Here is a 22153-nt window from a genome sequence, read left to right as displayed (position 1 = left end):
TGAACAAGTGCACTGTCGTTTTCCAAATGGATGCTTCTTAGAGGCGCTGCCTCATTTCCTATCAGAAACAAACTTGAATGAATGTAAGTAATTAAATAACTAAATCTGTCATGGACATATTTAACTGTAGGCTGGATTTTTGCTATATCCTGAACTTTAAAAGAAAACAAACTCATAATTATTCATTTGCTGTCTCGTTATTCATGTATCTCATAAGTGTGTGATAGCTAACTCTGACATGTCCTTGTCAACGAAAAGACACAACGGTAGTATGGTATTGACAGGTTCGTCTTGTAACCGGAGGGTCGCTGGTTCGACCCCCGTTCAGTCTCAGTCGTTGCCCGTGATGAAAGACTAATTTGGAGCCAAATAATAAACTTGCTATCATGAACTTACTATCCGCAAAATTGTAGGTCACAGAAGTATCTATAACCTTTAAAATGAAGCTAAGCCAGCATTTCTTAACACGGCTGTGTTTAGGACCCGGTGGAAGCAAGAGCGGAGGCGTCTCCAGGCCTCCGTAGTGCTTGCTGCGCATCTGGAGAGGAGGTTCTGTCAGGCCGGGGGTGGTGGTGGAGGACGGGGGCGAAAGAGGAAGGAGGCTCCGGGAGCAAGCGAGACAAAAAAGGGTCAGCCCTGGGACTTGGGAAAACTGGGTAACGAACACACGGTGATTCACGCTTTTTTTCTAGACGCGTTGAAGCCGGCTCTCTCGTAACCGCGCAGGAAGGGTAACCTTTATGAACAAAAAAAAAAAAAAAAAAAAAAACCCCGAGAGCGGAAGGCGCTCGGTGGAAACGGGGAAATAGAGAAATGTGGGGGGTCGCTTTCCTAGCGGAGGATGCTCACTGGAGATACAGAGGTGAACTTGACCGTAATTTAGACCACAGGACCGGCTTCGCGATTTCGTAATAATTCTGTAGACAGACTAAAAGGAGATAACGGGGGATTTACCCTTCAGCAGCCGTGGCCCGTAAGACGGCCACCATCCCCTGGGTCATATTGCAGACTTCCCATGCTGCAGAAGATATCTAAAACTTTGCAATTGTAAGAGACAGCCACTAGAAATTCAGATGCCCCCACGCGATAGCTTATCTGGAGGCATGTGGCTTAGATGCAAGGCTAATTAGGAGCCGCAAAAACGCACGAGTGACCCTCAAATCGGCAGAAAAAAAAAAATCTCACAGCACATTGTTTGGCTGCAGAAAGAGCTCCCATCCTATGTGGCTTATAAATAAATTTCAGACGATTGATCATTTTTAATTAGTCCACTAATTGACATGAAAGTGGCTATTCTTTATTTTAAAGAATAATCACATTTCCACTAGTACGACAGCGAGCTCCGGCTGTGTGCGCATGGCAGGCTGCTGGAGGAGTAACTTCAGCCCATGTGCAGATGAAATATTAATGCACAGAAATACGCGCAACGTCTTAATTATCCCGCAGCATTAAACAGTCCACACATTAGCGCCCCAGCCCATTTAATGAGGACTACAGCTCGGCCACTCTGTGCGTGTGGTGTGAACGGGCCTGCAGGCTATAGTCGCCATACAGTATGTCTATAGAAGCCTGTGTGGTTCCTATAGCTGCGTGACGTGAACTCAACAAAGAGAAATCTGAGTCTCAGAGTAAAGCCAAGTTGAAGTGAGGAAATATGCAAGTGTGTCAGGGGGCAGGGGACGGTACTCTGCTGCAGCTCATGTTTTAATGTTGCGACACTAATGGAAAAGTTGACACGATTTTGGCTTTAGAATGAGAAAACTTTCAAAAAAATAAATAAAGGAACTAGTTTTACACAAGGAAAAATGGGTCACAGTGCAAGCTGTGTACCCTGATGTCTTTTTTTGTGTGTGTGTGTGTGTGTGAGATTGTTAGAAATGCACCGATTGGGTTTTTATTTATTAATTTATTTTGGCTGGTTCCTATTTTCAGTTTTCGTGCTTCTGATTTTGGTTTACGCCTATTCCATATTTTTAATATAAGAGAAAGAGAGAGAGCGAGCGATCTGAATCTATTTAATTTATAAATGCATCAACCAGAAAATGAAGAAGTTACAAGTTGATGACAGCCTTTGAGTTTCTTTATGCGCACTTCACTCAAACAACGTTGTTACCCTGACAGTCTCGCTCTGTCTCTGCAGCCATTTCTTCTTCTGGGATGCATTTCAAAGATAGTGGGTTTATTCACTAGTAAATATAGATTGACAATGAAAAAACACAAGTAATGTTTTAAATAGAGATGTGCCGATCAGGTTTTTTCCTGCCGATACCGATCACCCATGAGGGCCGATCACCGATACCGATCACCGATACCGATCACATAATTATTATTATTATTTTTTTTATCATAAAGGCTACCGGTTACATTATGTGGAAAAAGGAACCATTAATTCACCTTAATTTAGACAAAAACTTGTTTTTAATAACTTTTTCCAAGAAGAAAACTAAACAAAACAGGCATTCTGCAAATTGCACTGCTATCAGTAATACTATCTTTAACAGACTGAAAACATATGAAGGCTCTGAAGAGGCTAAATAATGCAAAGAGCCAAAATAAAACCTCTCAACATTGCCAAAAAAATTCAAGTATAAAACTTAACATTCAAAGGCAAATACAGGATCCATTACAATAAACAATCCAGAGTTACTGAATAAAAACTTCCTGATAGCATGGCGGCTAGCTGATTACTGCTAGTTCTGAGTGGCTGTTTCTGACTGAGCGGAGTAATTATGCAGAACTGGGAGGAGATCGATTATTTTTTTAGAGATTATCTGTCTCATGTTAGGACAGCGAAAGTTTTAATATGTATGTAAAATGTATTTTTTTTTAGGTTAGATGCTGCAGCTTTAAACAGAGGTTCGGTGTGAGAGTCACTACCAGGTGGAGCAGAAGCGGCGCTCCGTCTGTGAAATACACTGCTCAAAAAAATAAAGGGAACACTTAAACAACACAACATAACTCCAAGTAAATCAAACTTCTGTGAAATCAAACTGTCCACTTAGGAAGAAACACTGATTGACAATGGGGACCCTCGTCGGGTCAATCAGTGTTGCTTCCTAAGTGGACAGTTTGATTTCACAGAAGTTTGATTTACTTGGAGTTATATTGTGTTGTTTAAGTGTTCCCTTTATTTTTTTGAGCAGTATATTACTACCTGTAGCGCGTAGCAGCGGTTCAACAGCGAGAGCAGAACCAGCGTCTTACATCGCAGCTCGAAGACTTAAATAATTTTGCGGGTTATTTGTTTAGCTTTCTGACTGTCATGCTAATCCGGGTGAGTGTTTGTAGCTGTGCGCTGCTTTACCTGCTATCTGATCCTCCATATGTCATTTTTACTCTAGTGAGCCTCGATGTAGCCAAACTCTGTCAAGTATGGCATTGTTTTTATGTCGTATTAGCTTCGTTGTGTTGATGCATTTTGACGTGCTTCAATTTTCCGCTGCAACACGCAAACTTCCCCATTCACTCAGTGCCTTATAGTTCCACATCGTGTTCCTGGTTTGACTTTGAAACGGTTGCCAGGCATTTCCGAAATGAGAAGAGCTGTTGTAGCATTGCGCCAGGCAATTTAAGAATGCTTACTGGTCCCCTGAAAAATGACGAAAACCAGAAAAATTTGACGTTGTGCTGCTAGCAACAACTCATAGGCGGAGGTGAGAGTACTGCCCAACACACATAATGACCCGGCCGGAACACGGTGCGCTAAATAATAAAACATAATTTAACAAAGCTTCGAGGCAGATAGATTTTCCTCGAGAATTTTGAATAATGGAGGGAGTCATTTGAGGAATTGTTACAGTCCTAAAATATTTATTTCCACCGCAACATTTCAAAACAAAATCTGAAAGAACAGGACAAAGAAAATTCAGTTTTTTATATGTTTTGGGTTGATGACATCACAGGAGGTACAAGAGTCGAGCTGATCGGGTAGTAGTGAATAATATGATGGATGAACAACTTTTGAGAGATTTTGAGAGAGATTCTGAAGCTTTCGCTCCAGTCTCTGTCCTGCTCCGCTTCACGAGTTGCTTTTATAAAATGTTCACAGATGTTTCTGCTCCATTTGTACAGATGTCAAACTAACACTTTTTCAGTATTTTAAATAAAAACATGTAAACAGAGAAGGGGAGAAAAAACAAAACAAGAAGAAGTCGGATCAGCTGTCTTATGCCTTAAGTGATGTCACCAGAGGTGTGCTTGTTTTTGGAGTGTAGTTCATTCTTGAATAAATTATTTACAACTAAATCTCAAGACAAATAGAAAAGAGGAGCACAGCATGTCTTATAGGCGATGAACTAAATATGAAGTGAATTTCAGTGATTTTTACCGAAAAGTCCAGCTAGTAGCTTTAAACTTTTCCCCCCTGCCCTTTCACAAGTCCTCAAAGTCGTGTTCGCGTTTGTCACTTAAACTGTTGAAATCTCTGTCTCATGCACTGATCACAATATTTGCGCTTCTTTCATTTAAAGTGACTCTAATGAACTCCTTGTCTCCCTCTATTCTAGGAGAGAAGAGAAGAAGGGTCATCAATTTCATCATATTTTTTTTTTGGTTCCTTTTTGAAGTTCATTCTCACTGGAAACTTCCCCCTCTCCAATCTCACCGCCATTCATCCGACATCTGCCCACCACCATAAACCTGTAAGACTCAACAATGCCATCCAACACTGTCACCAACTCCAACTCCACCTCATGCAAAGGCTCGGATTTCGTGGATTCACCCGGAAACAGAATGGTAAGAAACGACCGTGATTGATACCGTATTTGCAGCTGTTATCTCCTGTTAGCCTTTGCTAAAGTACAAACATGTATGGAGACATCCGTCGTTAAGAAGAGGCGCTTGGAGAGAGTCCGTTCCCTACCTCCCGCTTGCACGCCCATAGAACACACACGCCATACTTTACTGACAGATAATCAGTTATCGAGTAGAATTACAGGTTTTATTGCGTTGCTACTGAGATATTGCACAGATAAATCCCCGATATTGGGAAATAATCAAGAGACTCCTAAAAGGTGGATGAGTCCAACACCCTGCGGCACGGACGTCCCTCTTGCTCTAATAGGCGCCGGCTGATAACTGCAGCATCAGCTCTGCGCCGAGCCCGCAGCATCACCGGATAACGTGACGTCTGCAGGTGTAATGGTGGCGGCCGACGTGGGCGTTGGCTGCCGTGGGTTCAGTCAGAGCTGGAACGGGCTCCACAGCTCTCTTCCACTGGAAGGGTTGGAGCGGGGTGGTGGGATGGGGGGGGGGCTGTCCTCTTCCTCCCATGTTCCCATTACACAGCGCTGCCCTTCGTCTAGTTGCCTGGCAACAGACGTTGCCTTTAAATACCCGGCGACCCAGACGGGAAGCGGCGCGGAGACGTTGACGCTGGAGCGGGGTTCACTCCAGGCGAGACCAAATTGCATTGCAGACTTCTTTTTATTTTTTGTTTTTTATTTTTTATTTTTTATTGTTTTGAATGAAAAAAAAATGTTTGCAGGGTGGAGAGACAGCATTCTGATTCGGCTCAGTTGGTGTCTGCTGTTCCTGCCGCAAGCAGGATCGCGCCATACACGAAAGTGGTTCCCAAATGAGCCTGCACACCAGGCTGCACTCAAAACATGCTATTATCTATGCAAATGCTGCTGCCCCGGTAGGGAGGGAGAAAGAAGAAGAAAAAACCTGAAGCACCAGGCACTCTATTAGAAATCACACAATAAATTGAAAGCATCTGGAAAGCACATGCAGAAGGACCCCTAATCGCATTAGGCCACAGGTATACATCTAAAGGCCTGCTGGTAATGGCTGCATTGCTCTCCGGAATAGGTAGATTTTCTTTAATTTCTACCGATTACAACACACAGCAGCGTCAGCCACTCTGATCGTCACATGCACGTCTTTATGTTAATTAGTTTATCCCCCTGGAACTGTCATGGCTGATGGATTCATCTCATTTCAGCGGCGCGACGTCGTCAGGATATAAAGCAGCTTGAATTTTTTAAATTGCCGTGCGTGTATAAAAACCAGTTCAACGACTGAAAAAAAATGTTTTTTTTTGTTTTGTTTTAAGGCTCTTTTGAGATTTTTTTTCTCCTGTTTTCCGGATCCGTTGGTTGATTGTGCAGAACAAAAATATGCTACTTTGAGGCTGTCGCAGTTATCACGAGATTACAATCCCACAAGTATCGGCGCGGCTCGTCAGACCGTTCACTGTGTCTTCTCAAGAAGTGTGTGTGTGTGTTTATTTTTTTGCCTTCCAACTCAAGGGAATGAGATAAAAGTGTGAAACATGATAACGACTGGTCAAAAACTGTGTATCTGATTGCATTTCCGGTCCCAAAGCTAAACGTAAACGTGTCTTTACATTACGTAGCATGCTCAACTCTGATCGCCATGGACATATTTAAAGGTTCTGCATGCATAAAGCGCCGCTGGTGTAGAAATAACCATTGCTAGTCAATTACTGCAGCAGTATAGTATTACTTAATACCACGCAACACGAGGCAAGCACTGTTTTTACCTTTCTTTTTTTTTTCTTTGTGAGACTTTCATGCAAATGTGCAAAAGTTCATTTTTGAGCAGGAATTGGCTTCAGGCGCATTCTGGACTGAAAAATGCTGCCTCCTATTTGCTGACTGCTCCGGCCCTCCATTGATCTGATTGGCTTAGCCTTCCTGTGACGGTGATAGATGTTGTTCAAAGGTGACAGATTCCTCTCCAATCACCTGCTAAATGTGATCGAATGCTGTGAAGGATTTATTCTTTCCCAGATCTATCGATAATTGATCCCCAAACTGTAAGGTCTCATGTCTAAGAACATCTTCGTACGACTCTTTAAATCCGTTTTTTTATTGTTTGTCATATGTTTTTAGGAATGTAAGGGAATTTGTATTTGATCTTAGAAACAGCAGGGGAAAAAAAATCTCCCTAAGGCTTTTTAAGTTGCTATTCTGGGGCTTTTTGTTCAGCTCACAAGATGAAGAGCTGGATCAGTAATGTGACAAGTTAGCAAAGTTAGGAAACCGAAGAGGAAATGATCCAACTTAGCCGGTTATTAAGCAGACCGAATGTTCTCGGCTTCTGTTTTAGAGCTCTATGTTTAGCGCGGTGGCCTGCAGGATGGTAAACATCAGCATATTAAGGTTTTTTTTTCCTGGTTTGCCTTTTATTTAGCTCAACTCTTTACAGTTGTGATCTCATCTGACCAGAACACTTTCTTCTAAATCAGGGGCGTCAAACTAATTTTCATTTTGCTCAACATCAAGATCAAGAGTCAAAGGACCGGTTGTGTCAGATGTTAATTAAACCCATTAACAAACCGCTAAAGTATTAATAAATAGCTGTCTCTGCTTTAGTTAAGTACTTCTTTAAATTAAGTGATATTGAACAACTTTATGTATCAGTCACTCTTCAAAATTTTCACTTATTTGCAGTTAAAATCATGGATTTTGTGGAGCTACTTTAGAAATATTTACAAGAGAAAAAAAATCACTTTCTCTTTTTTTTGACAAAAGATAATTTAGACAAAAAAAAGACACTTTTGGTAAGAAATGACTTAGGTTGTTAGCTTACAGAGGTGACAATATGACAGTAAATGTGACGTTTTGTTACTTAGCATCAAGTAAGTCTGAGGCAGCTGAGTGACAGAAGTAAGAAACACTGCTTCCTGCAGGTGGGAGTTAGGAACACTTAAACCCCAACTTTTTTTTGGACAATTTTCATGGAAACTTGACGATAAACTATCACCAAAAAGTGTGGGGATTTGTTGATTTTTGTGATTGTGGAATCAAATCAAATCAAAAGCTGCTTTGATTTGATTGACTGAAGCACACGACTGTTACCTTGAAGGTTCTACTTAAGCTTCCATCTGGCCGCATGAGAAGCTACCACGGGCCGGATTTGGCCCCCGGGGCCTTGAGTTTGACTCACAGCGGCTTTCTTCTTTCCTGTTTTGTTGTGCGCTAAAAGGCCGGATTTGCTCTACTAGTTGTTGTCCCATTGACAGACCCTCCCGCCTTAGCCAGCCACTTCAGCTCTCCATCCCCCCTCCGCCTCGCAGTCGCTCCTGTTTGCATTCAGACTTTGCGCTGGCGTTCCCTTTCAGTCAATGCCGAACTCAAAGCCTCTACATTACGGCCGTCCTTTCTCTCGTCGGCCTCGGCGCTGCCGACGTGGAGCTTTGTTCTCGCCGCTTGACAGTTTGTATTAATCAAAGGGAAATTGCAGCAGGGGGGACGTGGGGGCAGGTCAGCGCGTTTTTAATGGTGTCAAGAGCCAATTGTCTTGAAGGTCAGCGGTGCATTCGCAGAGCTTTCACTCCGGCCTGGTTCAAGAGAGCATGTCATTCGGTTTCTATCTGTCTTATTGTCGGCTAAAGACGCTCCGTGACCTGCTGAACTTTCCTCTAATGTGCAAGTGTTTTTTTTTTTTTTTGCACTTCTTGCTGCTATGCTTGGAGTCGCATTTGCTTTCTAACTTGTGCTACATTTAAGGACAAAAGGTGATTTTAAAGAGTATGTTTCCTTTACCAACCAGTGTTAATGGGTCGTTTTCTCTTAACAGGGTGAGAGCGTATTACTGGACGTGGGACAAATGAAGGAGCCGAGGTCAACATTTAGTAATGCCTCCTTTAAAGTTGGAAAACCTGGAAGGAAGCGTAAGCAGTTTCCAGTGAGTATCGATCCGACATGTTGGAAAATGACCAGCTGCACCGGTGCTTGGTTTACAAGTCAGATTGGGTGTTAATTAGCATACACTTTAATTTGGCAGCATAAAAGACACTTTTAACAAAACTAATTTATAACTCAGAAAGAAAAATAGAGAAGCAAAAATCCTCTTTTTCTAAATTCTTACTGTTTGACAAAGTAAATCGGCATCTTATAAAACGATTCAGGTCCGGTTGGATTATATTTATTCTTTCAGTCTCTTCTGTCTCCAAGCGTCCCCACAGCATGATGCTTCCACCACCAGTTTTCACAGTGGAGATGCTATGTGTACAAGGGGACGTTCAGTATTAGTTTTCCACCATGACATTCTGACTGCAGGCTGGTTTTTGTTGTCATTTGACCACAGTGCCTTCATCCACAAGTTTGCATTTTCCCCTAGGGGGCTTTTGGCGAACTGCAACTGCGTCTGGTTGAAGCAATCTCTGTCCGGTTTCAAACAATATCCACCCAGAGATTTCACAATAAAAGCACATCAGTTGCACAAGAAGTATGTAGTAATTTTTTCAGTCAGTGTGTAAACTATGTCCCATGTTTCCTAAAGTGGGCTTAAATGTGACTTTTTGTTACTAAATGTGGAAGGGATTGAGTCAACTGGATTCTGCTAAAGAAACTATAGTATATATTCTCTCCCTTGTTGTAAATGTTTGACTGAAGGATGATTTTCTTGGTACCAAAAATAGAAATGAAATAAATTGTGGGTCATTTGGTGACAGATTTGTGTCTTGTATAATCAAAAGCAAAAATAAAAAATGCTGTTCAAAACTTGAGACATTGTTTTATACCCTTTACACTTTTTAATGATGCTATTTATTCTAATGTTCTCTAACAAACATTTGAGGCCTTCACAGAACAGCTGTGTTTGTTTCGTGATGAAAATCACACTGAAGTGGACCACATTGAGTAATCGGTTGCCGTCCGATGTCATTGGTGTAAAAGTAAAGGAGGCGGAGTACAAATCCATCCCATGTTTTCTAGATTTTACAAACATTTTTGAAACCCATGCACACTTTTCCTCCTGTTTCACAATTATGCACCACCTTGTGTCGACCTACCACATAAAATCCCAATAAAAATGGTTGTGGTTCGTGGTTGTAAGGTGACAAAACGGGGAGAAAAGTGTAAGAGGTGGGAACAGTTTTGGTAAATTTGTGGCGGTAGCCTGCAGCAGGATCAGAGGTTTTGCTCCTGTCTGAGCTGTCTCTGCTTCAGTCGGCATGCTGTCTGTTCTGGTTGGAAGGCAGCTTGTCCTCAGCACTGAAACCATTTTGGATTCATTATTTATTCATCATCTGGACAGAAAAGCAAAAGCAAAAAAAAAAAAAGAAACATTCAGGAGATTAAATGAGGCACAGACTCAGTCCTTCTGACTCCACCCTAAGTACTTTCCATTGTTAGAAATATGCAAATAGGCATAGGAAGAAAAGGACAGCGGTCAAGTTGGGACACACTTACTTTAGTAAGAGTGCTGCGATCACAGCAGCATCAGGAAACGGTTTCAGCCAATCGGAAAAGAGCCGGGCCTTTATGAACACCAGTGATCACTGTACTTTGGTATCTTTTGGTATCTGTGGTATGAGGACTGACTTTGGGCCAGAGCCGTCAGTGTTTAGAGTTCTTGTTATCCCTCTCTGAATGACCCAGTCGATACCAATATGAACTAGTCCAACTCTTGATACTATCAGGAGAACTAAAAATGAGCAATCAGACGGTCATTAGTGAGGAAATGGTCAATATTCCTTTGATTGGTTCTGACCTAAGATCACTGGGAAAACGACAGAAAAATCTGAATTTTTCTGGTTCATTAAATGTTTTAGAAGGGGAAAACGCCCTTCTCTGTTTTTTGGTCTGTACACGCATCAGTGAACAGCGAAGGTTTTTGACTATTGAGTTGAACCAATGTCCAAAGTACTTTATTGCTGTCATTTCTGTAAACTCTTTACTGTAGTCGCTTCAGTTGCTATTATCACTGTCATTTTCAGTGCTAAATGTATGAATTACTTTTTGCTGTAACTACAGCTCATTTAGCATTGCAGACAACACCGTGGCATTGGAGCGTCGTCAAATCCAATCCATGAAAACCCAAACTTTAAATAATCATGGTCATACTTCCTTTTTCTTTTCTTATTATTATTTGTTTGTCCCAGATTGTCTGCATACTCATTGTAGCTTTATCTATCCATTGTGTCTCTGGCATAAGCTTGATTAAGCTAACTGCAGTTACTTCTGGTGGTTAATTGTTTTCCTGACGTATCTGCAACCATTTGTTGGTGGAATAATTAAAGGCAGCAGGTGAACCTTTGTGTCCTCGGCTGGTGATGTTTAGACACCTGGGTCAGAGCGCCGCCATAGCGTCAGGTCTCGTGTTCCTGGTTTGACGTTGCAGAGAACTATCAAAGGTAGACTAGGGAAGGCGTAGTGGTGAACTGTTGACTCACTGGTGGCGGGCCCAGGTGGTCCGATCCAACAGATAAACTACCGCAAGCAAAATGAAAGAAAAGAATCGGCCAGTGAAATCCTGCGGGTTGCGTCTCTAATAGCAACGAGGCAAACGTTCAGTGTGGTAAAGGAGTGTACCACAGCTGCCTGGGCTCCTTGTTGTTTTACTAAGAAAGGCCAAAGAGCGTCTTTTTATTCTTTACCCATTAACTGACCCTGTTGTTTTTTCAACCCCCATGGGGCTTTGCTTTAATGCTCAAGGAGGATTCCCGAGTCCAAACCACTTGTTGCCTCCCTTTGCCTGCTGGTTCAGTTCAACATAAATTCAGACTGGACTACTGGCATACGTTTTGGATGTAAAGTAGGGGTTGTTTTTTTTTCACCAGATACAGAAAGGTATGTTAAATCTTTCTGCTAAGCCAAAGATTTGGTTGCATTTAGCGTATAACGTGGAACATTGTTGTCTCAAATGACATAAATATAGAGCTGTGGAAATGGATTTGCCCAACCTTCCAGAGGTTTTTTAGGTTACAGATCCTAAAACTAATTTCAGTATCAGACAAACCTTACTTGAGGAACTCCAGTTAAGGGGGAAACTATCCAAACCAACCAGGCCCAATGTGAAAACCTTTGGTTGTAAAAGCTGACAATAAGTGTTCCTGGTGACCGACTTTGAGATTTTTGACGTCACGAAGGAGTGATCTTTGCCACATTGCAGGGTTTTCTGTTAAAGACCAACCCGCTGTTTTTCTTCTGAATATAAGTCCTGACTTTGACTAGACCACTTTAGAACCTTCATTTTGGTGCTTTTTTAGCTATGCCATTTAGTGATCTTTGAATCTCTGTCTCTCTGCATAACCCAAGTGTGCTTGAGCTTAAAATCACAAACTGATGGCTGCACATTTTCCTAATGAATGTTCTGGTGAAAAGTGGAAAAGTGGAAAAGTCATTAATCCCAAAACAGCGAGTAGTCCTAAAAAAGTTCCAATTTTGTCTCATTGGTTCAAAAGTCTAAAAGTCTTTTTTGTGAAGTCAATTTTATTCCAATTTTATTTTTGATAAATACAGCATTTTTCCATAGGTTACATATTGACTTGATTGTGCTATAAAACATTACTATATATCTGGAAAATATATAATGAGCTGCAACATTGAAGTGTGACAAATAAAAACAAAATAGCAAAAAAAAAGAAATGTCTAACTTTACATTTTATCCAGGATATTATTTACTGCCATGTTTTAATGCTAATAAGCTGCTGCGCATTATGTAGGATTAGCAGTTTAGTGTTGTGCCTCTGACCCCTGTCTGCCTGTCTGATTTAACAAGTGGGAGCTCTGACCTCTGGCAGCGTCCACATGTGGTTCACTGGGTCACTCGTCGGTTGCGTAATGCTTTTAGCAGCTGCGTCGCACCAAACATGTCTGCTCTCACTCTCTTTTGCCCGTGTTTGCCTTCGTTGCTGCGTGCAAGTCAGAGTATCAATAATCCCAGAGCGGAGGCTTTGTTTCTGTCACTCACCGTGTCCGGCTGATTCACTGGCAGGCTGCTCCTCGTTTGACTGGACTTGTTCAGCTTGTGGATAATTTGTCCGATGAGGTCACACAGACCTCTGCGGCCTCAGAGGGATTCCTCACAGCCGGCTGCGTTTCACTGCGGCTTTGTCTTTGCACGACGTTACAACTTCGACAGAAGTTTATTTTTGCATGTCTTGTTTTGCGTCCAGACATTCTTCAGGGTCACATAGAGAGCAGATATCCTCAGATTTCTATCTCTGACCAACTTTATGGTCAGAGTAAACAAGTCGTGTGTTTTAAAGGCAGCAACAAGAAGGATTCATATCCCCTGAGATAAAACAAACAAAAAACAAACAAACTTGAATGTACTTTACAGCGGTTTGATGTGATATATGGTTGTCAAAGTTTTTCACAAATAGTAATTTAAAAATTGTGCCGTGCATTTGTATTCAATCCACAACTCAACAGTTCAAGCCGCCTTTCACTGGAACTACAGCTGCAGGTTTGCACATCTAGGATCTAAAAGATTTTAGCTATTCACGTTGAAGGAATCTGTAAACCTCTCCACAGACGTGGGTCTGGACTTGGACTGGGCTGCTCCCAACACACGGCAGTGTTTCACCGAGTCTCAGCTTCAGTCACATGGAACTTTAGAAATGCTGGATGCACGGACGGCCATTCCTAAACGTTCTCCAGGTTTCACTTTGAAGTAGAGGTGCACCGACTGCAGTATTCTGGTCCATTGCCGATTTCTGATCTTTTAAAAGCCTGACCTGCCCATTCCGATTTTGGCCAACTGGTTTTGTCTGAAATGTCGTTAAATATAGCAAGAAAGTAGTTGAGTTTGTAACAGTGCAGACATGACATGGTGGGCTGGTCTATCAGTCAAACCTCTCTCTGTAAAGCAGAAGAGGACAGCGGCTGATTTTTAGGCCTTTGATCGGCTTCACATGTAAGTATTTAGAGTCAAACATGGAGAACCAACATCTACTTTTATCAGATCAAGAAACAAAGAAACCCCTACCAGTTTATAAATTCTTATTCTTATTATACATGGGGAACCAACATGCAGTTCTATACTTTTATTTTGTTTGTATTTCCTCTAGCTCATGTAAAGCACTTTGAGTCACCTTGTTGCTGAAAATGTGCTGCATAAATAAAACGACCTATCGTCTCTAGTATCGGCCGATTCCCCAAAGTTAAGAAAATTGTAGATGATAAATCAGTGCTCTTCTGCTTTAAAGGTTTTAAAAAAAGGAAGGGACTCTGTTGGAAACAGGACTCCTGTCCGTCCAGCTCTGAGTTTTGCTGCTGGTCTGAGTTTTACAGCAGTGATGCTGGGAGACGATGAGTAAACCGATGCCCCATTCGCTTCACAGTCATTCACCACTTTGTGTTGGCCTCTCATTACAAATCCCTTGAAAATACGTTATAGGTTGTGATTATGTCGTGAGTGAGTGTAAAGACTTGACACAGTAAGCAATAAATTAATTGATTGCATGATAAATGAAAACAAGCCCAATTTCCATTTTCCATTTGCATGATTTATCGCTTTTTCTCTTTTCTCTCTCTCTCGTTCTACCAAGAATCGGGCAACATACGCCTTCATTCTGGTGCGTTGGTGTAAACTAGCCCTATTTTTAATTTTTTTTAACAAAGACTTGATCATTTATTTGTTGTTTTGCATATTTAAAACGTCTTCCAGTTCAAGCCTTAAATGTTCATTAGGATTTAAAATGTATTAATCTTTGAGTGTGTGTGCTGGCATTATCATGCCGTTACCATCGTATCGCTGCAAATTGCTCTCAAAACAACGATAATATTGCTCATCGCAGTGGCGCAACTACACATTATTCAGGTGGATGCGAAAACATAGATGCCCCCCCTCGAGGCGACGATACGTGAAGGGTAAAACTCGCTACATTTACCTCGTTATGTGCGTGAGGTGAAGGAGCGTAAGTCGCGCTGAAGTGTATGGGAAAACATCATTGGCGCGCCGCCCCCTCCAGACGGGGTTTTGGCGCCCCCTCTGGTGCTGCGCCCCTATGCGTTGCATACCCTGCATACCCACTTTTTGCGCCACTGGCTCATCGCAACGACTTCTGGTAACGTCGGCTCTCGTGACAGGCCAGCATATGACATCTAAATATGCTTTACAGCTGGAGAGACGTTATTGCACACTGGAAATCATGTCAGCTGCAAACAGGTCAGCGCGTCTTGAATGAAGTCCTCTTTTATGGAGCGAAACCAGGAGGACGGAGGGAAAACTTTCTCCAGGAACAGCCAACATTCCTGGCATAGTTCTGTGCTGCTGTAACACACAGCGTCCCTCCTCGCTTGTACGTTAGTGGTTGTGTGGTCGGTTTCTTGTCCCAGCTTTGAACTTTTGGAGTTGAGGGAGTTTGTTGGGGATTGCTATAACTCACTGATTCACGTGGCAACCTTGTAAAAGTTTGCTCATGTAATATTTTCTCCTAAAACGCAGACGTTAACATTCCACCCTCTCTTCGTCCTGTTTCGCCTGCAGGTGGAGAGCTGCGGATCCATCACGGACTGCGCGAGCGTTTGCAACAGCTACCTTGAGCTGTGCCGGCCGTCCATATCGCAAGTCTACAACGGAGAGACCGACCCTCGTGGAGACAAGACGCCCGACGCCTGCTTCCCCAAACAGGAGAGGCGGGAAGTAGAGAATGGAATTCCCAGATGCCCGTCCTCCTACCAGGAGGAGGAGGAGGAGGACGGCTCCCAGGGTCAGAGCCCCAGTCCCTCCCAGGAGAACGGCTTCCTGTCCAGCCAGGAGGAGCGGGAGCTGGAGAAGGACAAGGACGACAGCCTGACGATGCCGCGCAAGAAAAGAGGGAGGCGGAAACTGGAGCGGCCGACGAAGTGTGAGTTCTCGTTCTCAAGCAGGAATAATCTAGAAACGAGAGTCGGAGCGCGCGCAGGTTCTTGTTAGCGGTAATATGCCAGACGTGTCAGATATACATATTTATAACCATTAGCTATAAGAAATGTACCAGAAAGAAAAAAACACAGGAGTGCATAAAAACTTAGGAGGTGTTCTTGATGTTGCTGTAAAAGTTTATTGGTATTTCACTGTCATGTGAAATGTTTGCTGTTTGGAGTGATCCAAAGTTTCACTTGGCTACATTTACTCAGATAAAATAAATAACTACTTCCAACAAAATTGCTGCTGGCTAAAGTTTTGGAGCCAGTGCTGTCAACTCTTTCTACATCCGTCTAAAGCTTAGAAGAAAACACTTGGTCCAGTTCATACAGATCCTTTTGCTCTCTTCTCTACTGTAGGATTTATGTCTGAAGACAGAGATGGATTTGTGTCAGTTCAGCTATTTTTTCTGCTGATTTGTCTTTATGTTTTGGATCAGGACCTAAAAACGAACCCTTTGTCAGTTTTCCTGTAGAATCTAGGCTTTGGTTCTCTTTATGAGGCACCAGCCTTTGGATTTAAAATTATCCACAGCATCACAGAACCTCCACCGTACATGACAGTGGACATGAGTTTTTTTTTCATGTTACTTTTTTATTTTCTTACTCTATGAAGTGTTTGTTGCAGAATAAACAAACACTAGTCTGATCTAACCAAAGCCACAGAAAACTCCACATGATCAAGACAGTGTGCGATGGTTGCTATGGAGACTTGGTGATCCACAATTTGCTGTAGTTATCCAATAGATTTTTTTTAGCTTCCTTACCATCCATACCTGTCCGTAGTGGCCAGATGAGTCCAATTTATTTGCCTCAGTTTCATTTGTTCTAACACTTTAGTCAACTAACAGATGCTTCCTGATTTATGAAGATTTACACGTGTGACTTACATGAATGACATGTTCTCTCGTCTTTCTGATTTTGAGGCGTAGCTAGGAGAAACGGATCCCAGTTCCTGTGTTACGTGTTTGTTAGAATTGAAAGTTTAGGGTGTTGTTGCATTATTACACCATTACCAATACTTTACAGGAAATTGGTCTCTAAACAACAATATTATCGTTTATCACAAAAAAAAAATGTCGGGAGAACATTTATCGCCCAACAAAACTTTGACACTGTGGCAGGCCTAATTTTGTGCCTCTTTGTACATCTTTCCCAGATGTTCACGATGTACATATTCAGTCGCGGCTGAATATGTAGCGAATTCTGTCAAAGCTGTCTGAATGATGTTGTTTCGTTAAAGCCGGAGTGCGTCGCAGCGCCCGTCGCTCCCTCAGCCATGTGCCTCCCCTTGTCGCTCCAGAGGGCCGCTGAGACTTTGAATGGGAGTGTGGTAAATAAACGTAGGGGAGGAGGAGCAGCCGGTCTCCTGGCAACAGGCCTACTCGGCCTGGCAGATCCCAGGCGACAGCCGTGCCAGTCGGATGACGTCGCAGTCAAACTGAGTCTGCACTTCTCACTCACCTGATCTGTGGATCTCGGGGCTTGTTGCGTCTTGCTGAGGCAAACCCCGGGATAACCCTGCTGCTTTAGCAGTCCCACTGTCTCCCATGAAATAACTTCTCTTTTATTTCTGCACATCTACCTGTTTTGGTTTTTTTTTATTTTGAGCTTTTTTTTAATTAAGCGGGGTTGAATCGGAACCAGTAGGGTCTTTATATATTTGCCATAAAGATATCTTTACAAGCAAAAAGTTGATTTATTCTTACTGGCTGGGAATGGGGCCTTTGGTTTTTGTTGCTCAGGAAGTAAGCAGCCACATTATTTGCACACTAATTACTTGGGTTTGAGTCCACAAAACTTTATGGAAGGAGAAAGTAAAACTCTGGCATGCGTGTTGCTTTTACAGCAGCACTGTACTCACAACCGGTGAAAAATATGTTTCAACAGAAAGACGTTGTTTTAAATGATGGAAAAAGACCTAATCGATAGCTATTAACAGCGTAGAAGAATATATAGAAGGACTAAACTGAGTAATTTCTTTTCTTTTTATTGCTGGAAACTTGTTTAGAGAAAAACCACAGCTGATTATGAAAGGAGTTTTTCAGAAGTGGAAAAATAGTTTTTAGTATTTCGCAATCCCTGCCATAGGACTAAATTTAAAACTAACTGTAGCTTCATACAAGTCATTTAAAATCCGTCATAAAAACATTATAAACCTCTTGAATGTTTTCACATTATGTGCTACAACCACAAACGTCCATAAAAAGTTTTGGGGTTTTATTGTGAGAGAAAAATACAAAAGTTCTGGCCGGAACCTTTGTATTTGCACATTTCTGGTACACCCATAAATTTGACGCACAGGCTACAATTTATGCTTCAAAAAACGATGAGATGAGACGCTGGAAAACACTTTTGTTGTGTTCAAAGTTCTGCTAAAAGCAGCTGGCCCATCAGCGAAGCTATTCAGGCTTAAAATAGCATCTCGGTGCTAAACATGTTGGAGCAGCTAATGTCAACATTCACAGCCCAGATTTCTAAAGACGCATTTTTTTCGAAGACGTTCCATGAACGATCCGGGGTTCCCGAAAAAGCAGAATGGATATAATAGCACTCAACACTGATTTGATGGTTGAATAATCTTAATAGCAGATTGAATAGCTTAGCAACAAAAGTTGAAAATTTCTCGTAATTTGTCAATATGTAATTGCGATTAATTAAGTTCAGACTGTGCACTGAATTCAATTGAAAATTTGAATCGTTTCCCAACACTTGTTTTGTCTCGTAATAGCTAAAAAGAGAGCGAATTAAACAAAAATCATAAACATGTGGTTTAAAATATGTGTTCTGCATTCTCACATTGTCCTTACATCTTTGAAACAAGGTTGCAAAAATAGATTGAGAAGTGGGTTTTTGTCAAAAGCGGGTACCAAGTAATCTGCGGTAAAAGACATAAAATGCTGTCAGAAAGCAAATCTCGGTACTTTGAGGCGGCATAATGAGCCTCAGAGCCAAAGCAGCAACTTCTATGTACAGTTTGTCAAATATGAGCTTTAAATACAACCCAACTTTAACTGTTAGTAAATGTTGACAGTGAGATCTAAACTTTAGGATAACGTCAGCTTAGCTTCCACTGCTTGACATGTGCCACAAACTGCGTTATCTTAGCTGCTGGAGGGGCTGGAAATCGCAATAACGGACAGTAAAGTGTTGGTACAGTTACGACTGGAGCGCAGAGAGCTTGGCAGAGGAAGCGGAGGCCTGGATCGATATTCAGCTAAACAGGGTTTGTGTTATCCATCTGGAGGGCACAGGAAGGATTTTAGCTCCGTCTGGAGCGTGCAACTGAGCTCCGGTAATGCTAAAGCTGGAACCCACTCAAGCTGGCAAGGTATACTCTCTCTGGGCATCGCGGGCCGGCTCCTCTCACAAACCCAGTGACCTTGGCAGTCTGCATGCCTCAACAATTAGTTATAGAGTCACTTATTCCTGAGGATCACAATGAAAGCAGTGGAGAGGGGGAGGCTGGAGATCCAGCCTCAACAATCTTGAGGAGGCTGCTAAGGACGGGACTCTAGGAAAACTTGCCATTAAGTGTTGTCCCCTCCCAATTCACCCCCCCCCCCCTCCCTTGGGGGCTCAAGTGCCAACACAGTGCTTTAGCGTCAACTGTTTACTCATTCTGTGCCATCTTGCTAATTTCAGAGCCAGCTGCTTCATAAGTCGTGTGTGTTGTGCAGCAGGGGTAATGCGGTATCAAAGAGCCTGGGGACTTTGAGAAGCACTGTGAAACTAATACCAGATATGTTGGCAGGCGCTTCTGTGATAAAGCTAAATTTGGCTTCCTCGTGTTGTCATCTGATTGTGAGACGGAGAAAAAAAAAAAAGTTCATTAATCACGACAGCCGCGCTAGTGTTTCGGTCATCATCACTCTCTGTTGAACTCCGTCAGCGCTTGGTTAGACACAGACAAACAATGCTTTTCAGGAATAAATAACACGCGCGTGTTGTTATTGCAGACATCTGAAATCATGGCCAAGTTGGAGGGAAGTCCAACTGGAGCGTTTACTGTGCTTGAGTCAGTTTTATTAGACTGCGGTTTGAGGGCCCCTCGGCACTGGGCTATTTTTGTCTGCTTTACTCGGCTGCTGAAGTTCTCACTTCAGGTTGTGCAACTTCCTCTGAGCGTGTATCTGCGCCCAGTTCTTCCGGTGCGTGGCGCCGATAACATCGCAAACCATCCTCTGCATCATTCATTCACCTGTGGATGAATGACGGTTGTTTGATCTGTTTATCGGTCAAACTTTACTCGAGCTGCACCGATTAAAATAATGATTAAAATCAATTTTAGCTGATTTCGATTGAACTTTTAGAACTATAAAATATAAAAACTGCATTTGATAGGTATTTTTTAAGCTTAGGGTTAGCAGTCTTCTTAGCGTTTACCATGGTTAACTCAGCATTACTGAAAAAGCAGTTTCTACGCTCTAGAGGAGTCTCTGTTCACTTTTGCTTCTGTTAAAGAACATATTTGTCATGAGATGCAAAACCTACATGAACCTTCAAGAAAATATTATTTTATACCTCCTAAAGAAAATTTATTGGGTTTTGTTGCTAAAAATCCTACATTTTATGCCTATTTCTAAGTTTTAGAAGAAATAAAAAATATTAAACTTTTTCAAAGAGAGAAATATTCATATGTATAAAAAATATGCATAATACCTAGCAGATTGTGAATGAAAATACATGAAAAATTAGCTAAAATTAGCTTTTTCTTAATTGTTTGTATTGAAAAACATTGCTCAGGTCAATGTCAGTTTCGGCTAAAGTTACCGTGATAAGTGACTGAAACCTATTTCTCACTATGACTGTGTTGAAGTTTCTCTAAATGTTTTATTTATTTATTTATTTATTTATTTATTGCTTGCTGTGGTATGTGTCGCACTGCCTGAACTGAAACTATAATTCTTTATTTCAGCTGGTGGAGGAAGTCTACCAGCATTATAACATCTGTTGAGTTTTTCAGTAGTGGGATTTTTTACAAGCAATTTCATGGAAAGACTTCCCAGAAACTTTACTCTGTCCTGATTCAGTTCAGGTTTTGAGATTGTCTAGGAGGGACATGTACACCCACCAAATCACAGATGTGAAACAATATGTTGTAGACTTTATGACTCAATGTCAACATCCTGGGCTAATAGCAGCTGGCTCTTGTGTTTCATGAAAGGAAAACATCGGGCCGGGTGATAAACTGTGGCCAAAGTAAACTTGGCCACTTTCTACACTCATCAGAACCTGGGCAGCGAATCCAGACCTTCATGACTCCACCGTTTCCTCATGTAGCACCTGAGAGCTCAAGCTCTTCTAGTCCAGTTTTTTCAGAACCACAGTTTGGATTTATACGACTCCCTCAGCCGCCAGCTGTCTAGGGTTTTATCGATTTAGCTTTATTTAGATCAAATGCTTTGTTGATGCAATAAAAATGAAAAGTGCGATTCATTAATGTGTCATGGCTTATCGATCAATAAAAAGCGATGAGTTTTGCACAAATTTAGGGGCTGTTAATGGGATTTTACTCTCTTCGGTGAATGATTCAGGTCATCCATTGTGTCACTGTCTTCTCTCTAGATGTGGAGCACAAGGAAGACGACGGGTATGACGCAATCAAGACCGAGGTAAGATTTCTGTGCTGTTGTGTCGAATAAGGGTTGAATCCTCGTTTTGTGAGGTCAGAGTTGTTTAAATGGTCTTTGGATGTTTCAACAAAACACGGTGCAGTTTTGTTTGACTGATTTTGCCACGAATACATAAAATACTTAACATTCTCGCAGAGTTGTGGACAAATGATTAGTGCCACTCTTACGTCTGTCTGTACACTATGTATAAGGCATAGAGTGGGAAAAAAAACGAAAACCGAACATAGAATTTAATTATGAATTATTCTTAAATTCTCCTGCAAAGTGTTCACATCCATTGCCGGTTGTTCTGGAAATTACTGACATGCAGGCACAAGGTCTAACTTGCCCAGCATCATATTGGTTTGTGTGGCTAAAGTATCAAACACCTGTTGCTAGTTGCTAACGCTAACATTAGCATCTTGTCGTGCACACAAACTCTTGAAACATGCACAACTCAGTAGAAAAAAACCAAACGTCTCTTTATTCTTTTGGTCGTTCACATCGCTCACATGTGACACGGTTTATTCTCATCAAAACATGACGTCTTCTAAAAATAACGTGCTCAAAAGTGAACGCAGTCTGTGTTATGTGTAAAAACGAGACCACGATCTATCATTTCAAAACTGTCTCCACTTATTTAAACGTGACATCATCTATAATTCAACTGAAAAGGAGAAAAAAAAAGACCACTGGGAGAAAAATAATTATAAAAAGCTGCAGCAACCTGCTTGTAAAATGTCTTCTGTTATTGTCCTGCTTTGTTGAAATTCCTTAATTCTGGCAAAGCCATTCCCAAGTGTTAATTCTCCTGTCATGAAGTCATTCTTTTGTTTGTTTGGATATATTATTCATTGTTAATTAGTTGGATGGAGAAGTGAGGCCAACCTAAACACCAACCATGTAGTTTAGATGAGCTCGGCTCTTTGG

General features: G+C 41.8%; 1 protein-coding gene across 6 annotated transcripts in view; it reads left to right on the top strand.

Moving 5' to 3' along the window:
* The first annotated feature begins 523 nt into the window (after positions 1-523).
* The window catches only part of dnmt3ab (DNA (cytosine-5-)-methyltransferase 3 alpha b), a 43955-nt gene continuing 22325 nt past the window's right edge, over positions 524-22153 (top strand). The window contains exons 1-5 of one of the 6 annotated variants that reach the window (XM_008399115.3): positions 524-629; positions 4506-4734; positions 8548-8655; positions 15190-15550; positions 21177-21223. In XM_008399115.3, coding sequence (XP_008397337.2) covers positions 4654-4734; positions 8548-8655; positions 15190-15550; positions 21177-21223 — 597 coding nt within the window. In that variant the 5' untranslated portion in view covers positions 524-629; positions 4506-4653. Of the gene's footprint in view, positions 671-4505; positions 4735-7735; positions 8397-8547; positions 8656-15189; positions 15551-21176; positions 21224-22153 lie in introns of those variants that run through there. The other 5 variants (XM_081603065.1, XM_008399118.3, XM_008399113.3 and 2 more) reach the window with 5 other exon arrangements.

The sequence above is a fragment of the Poecilia reticulata genome, chromosome 22, assembly GCF_904066995.2.
Source record: "Poecilia reticulata chromosome 22, P_reticulata-male-v2, whole genome shotgun sequence".
In the NCBI taxonomy this organism is placed as follows: Eukaryota; Metazoa; Chordata; class Actinopteri; order Cyprinodontiformes; family Poeciliidae; genus Poecilia; species Poecilia reticulata.
Note: the sequence above shows the minus strand (reverse complement) of the source record. Positions and strands in the feature narration are given on the sequence as shown.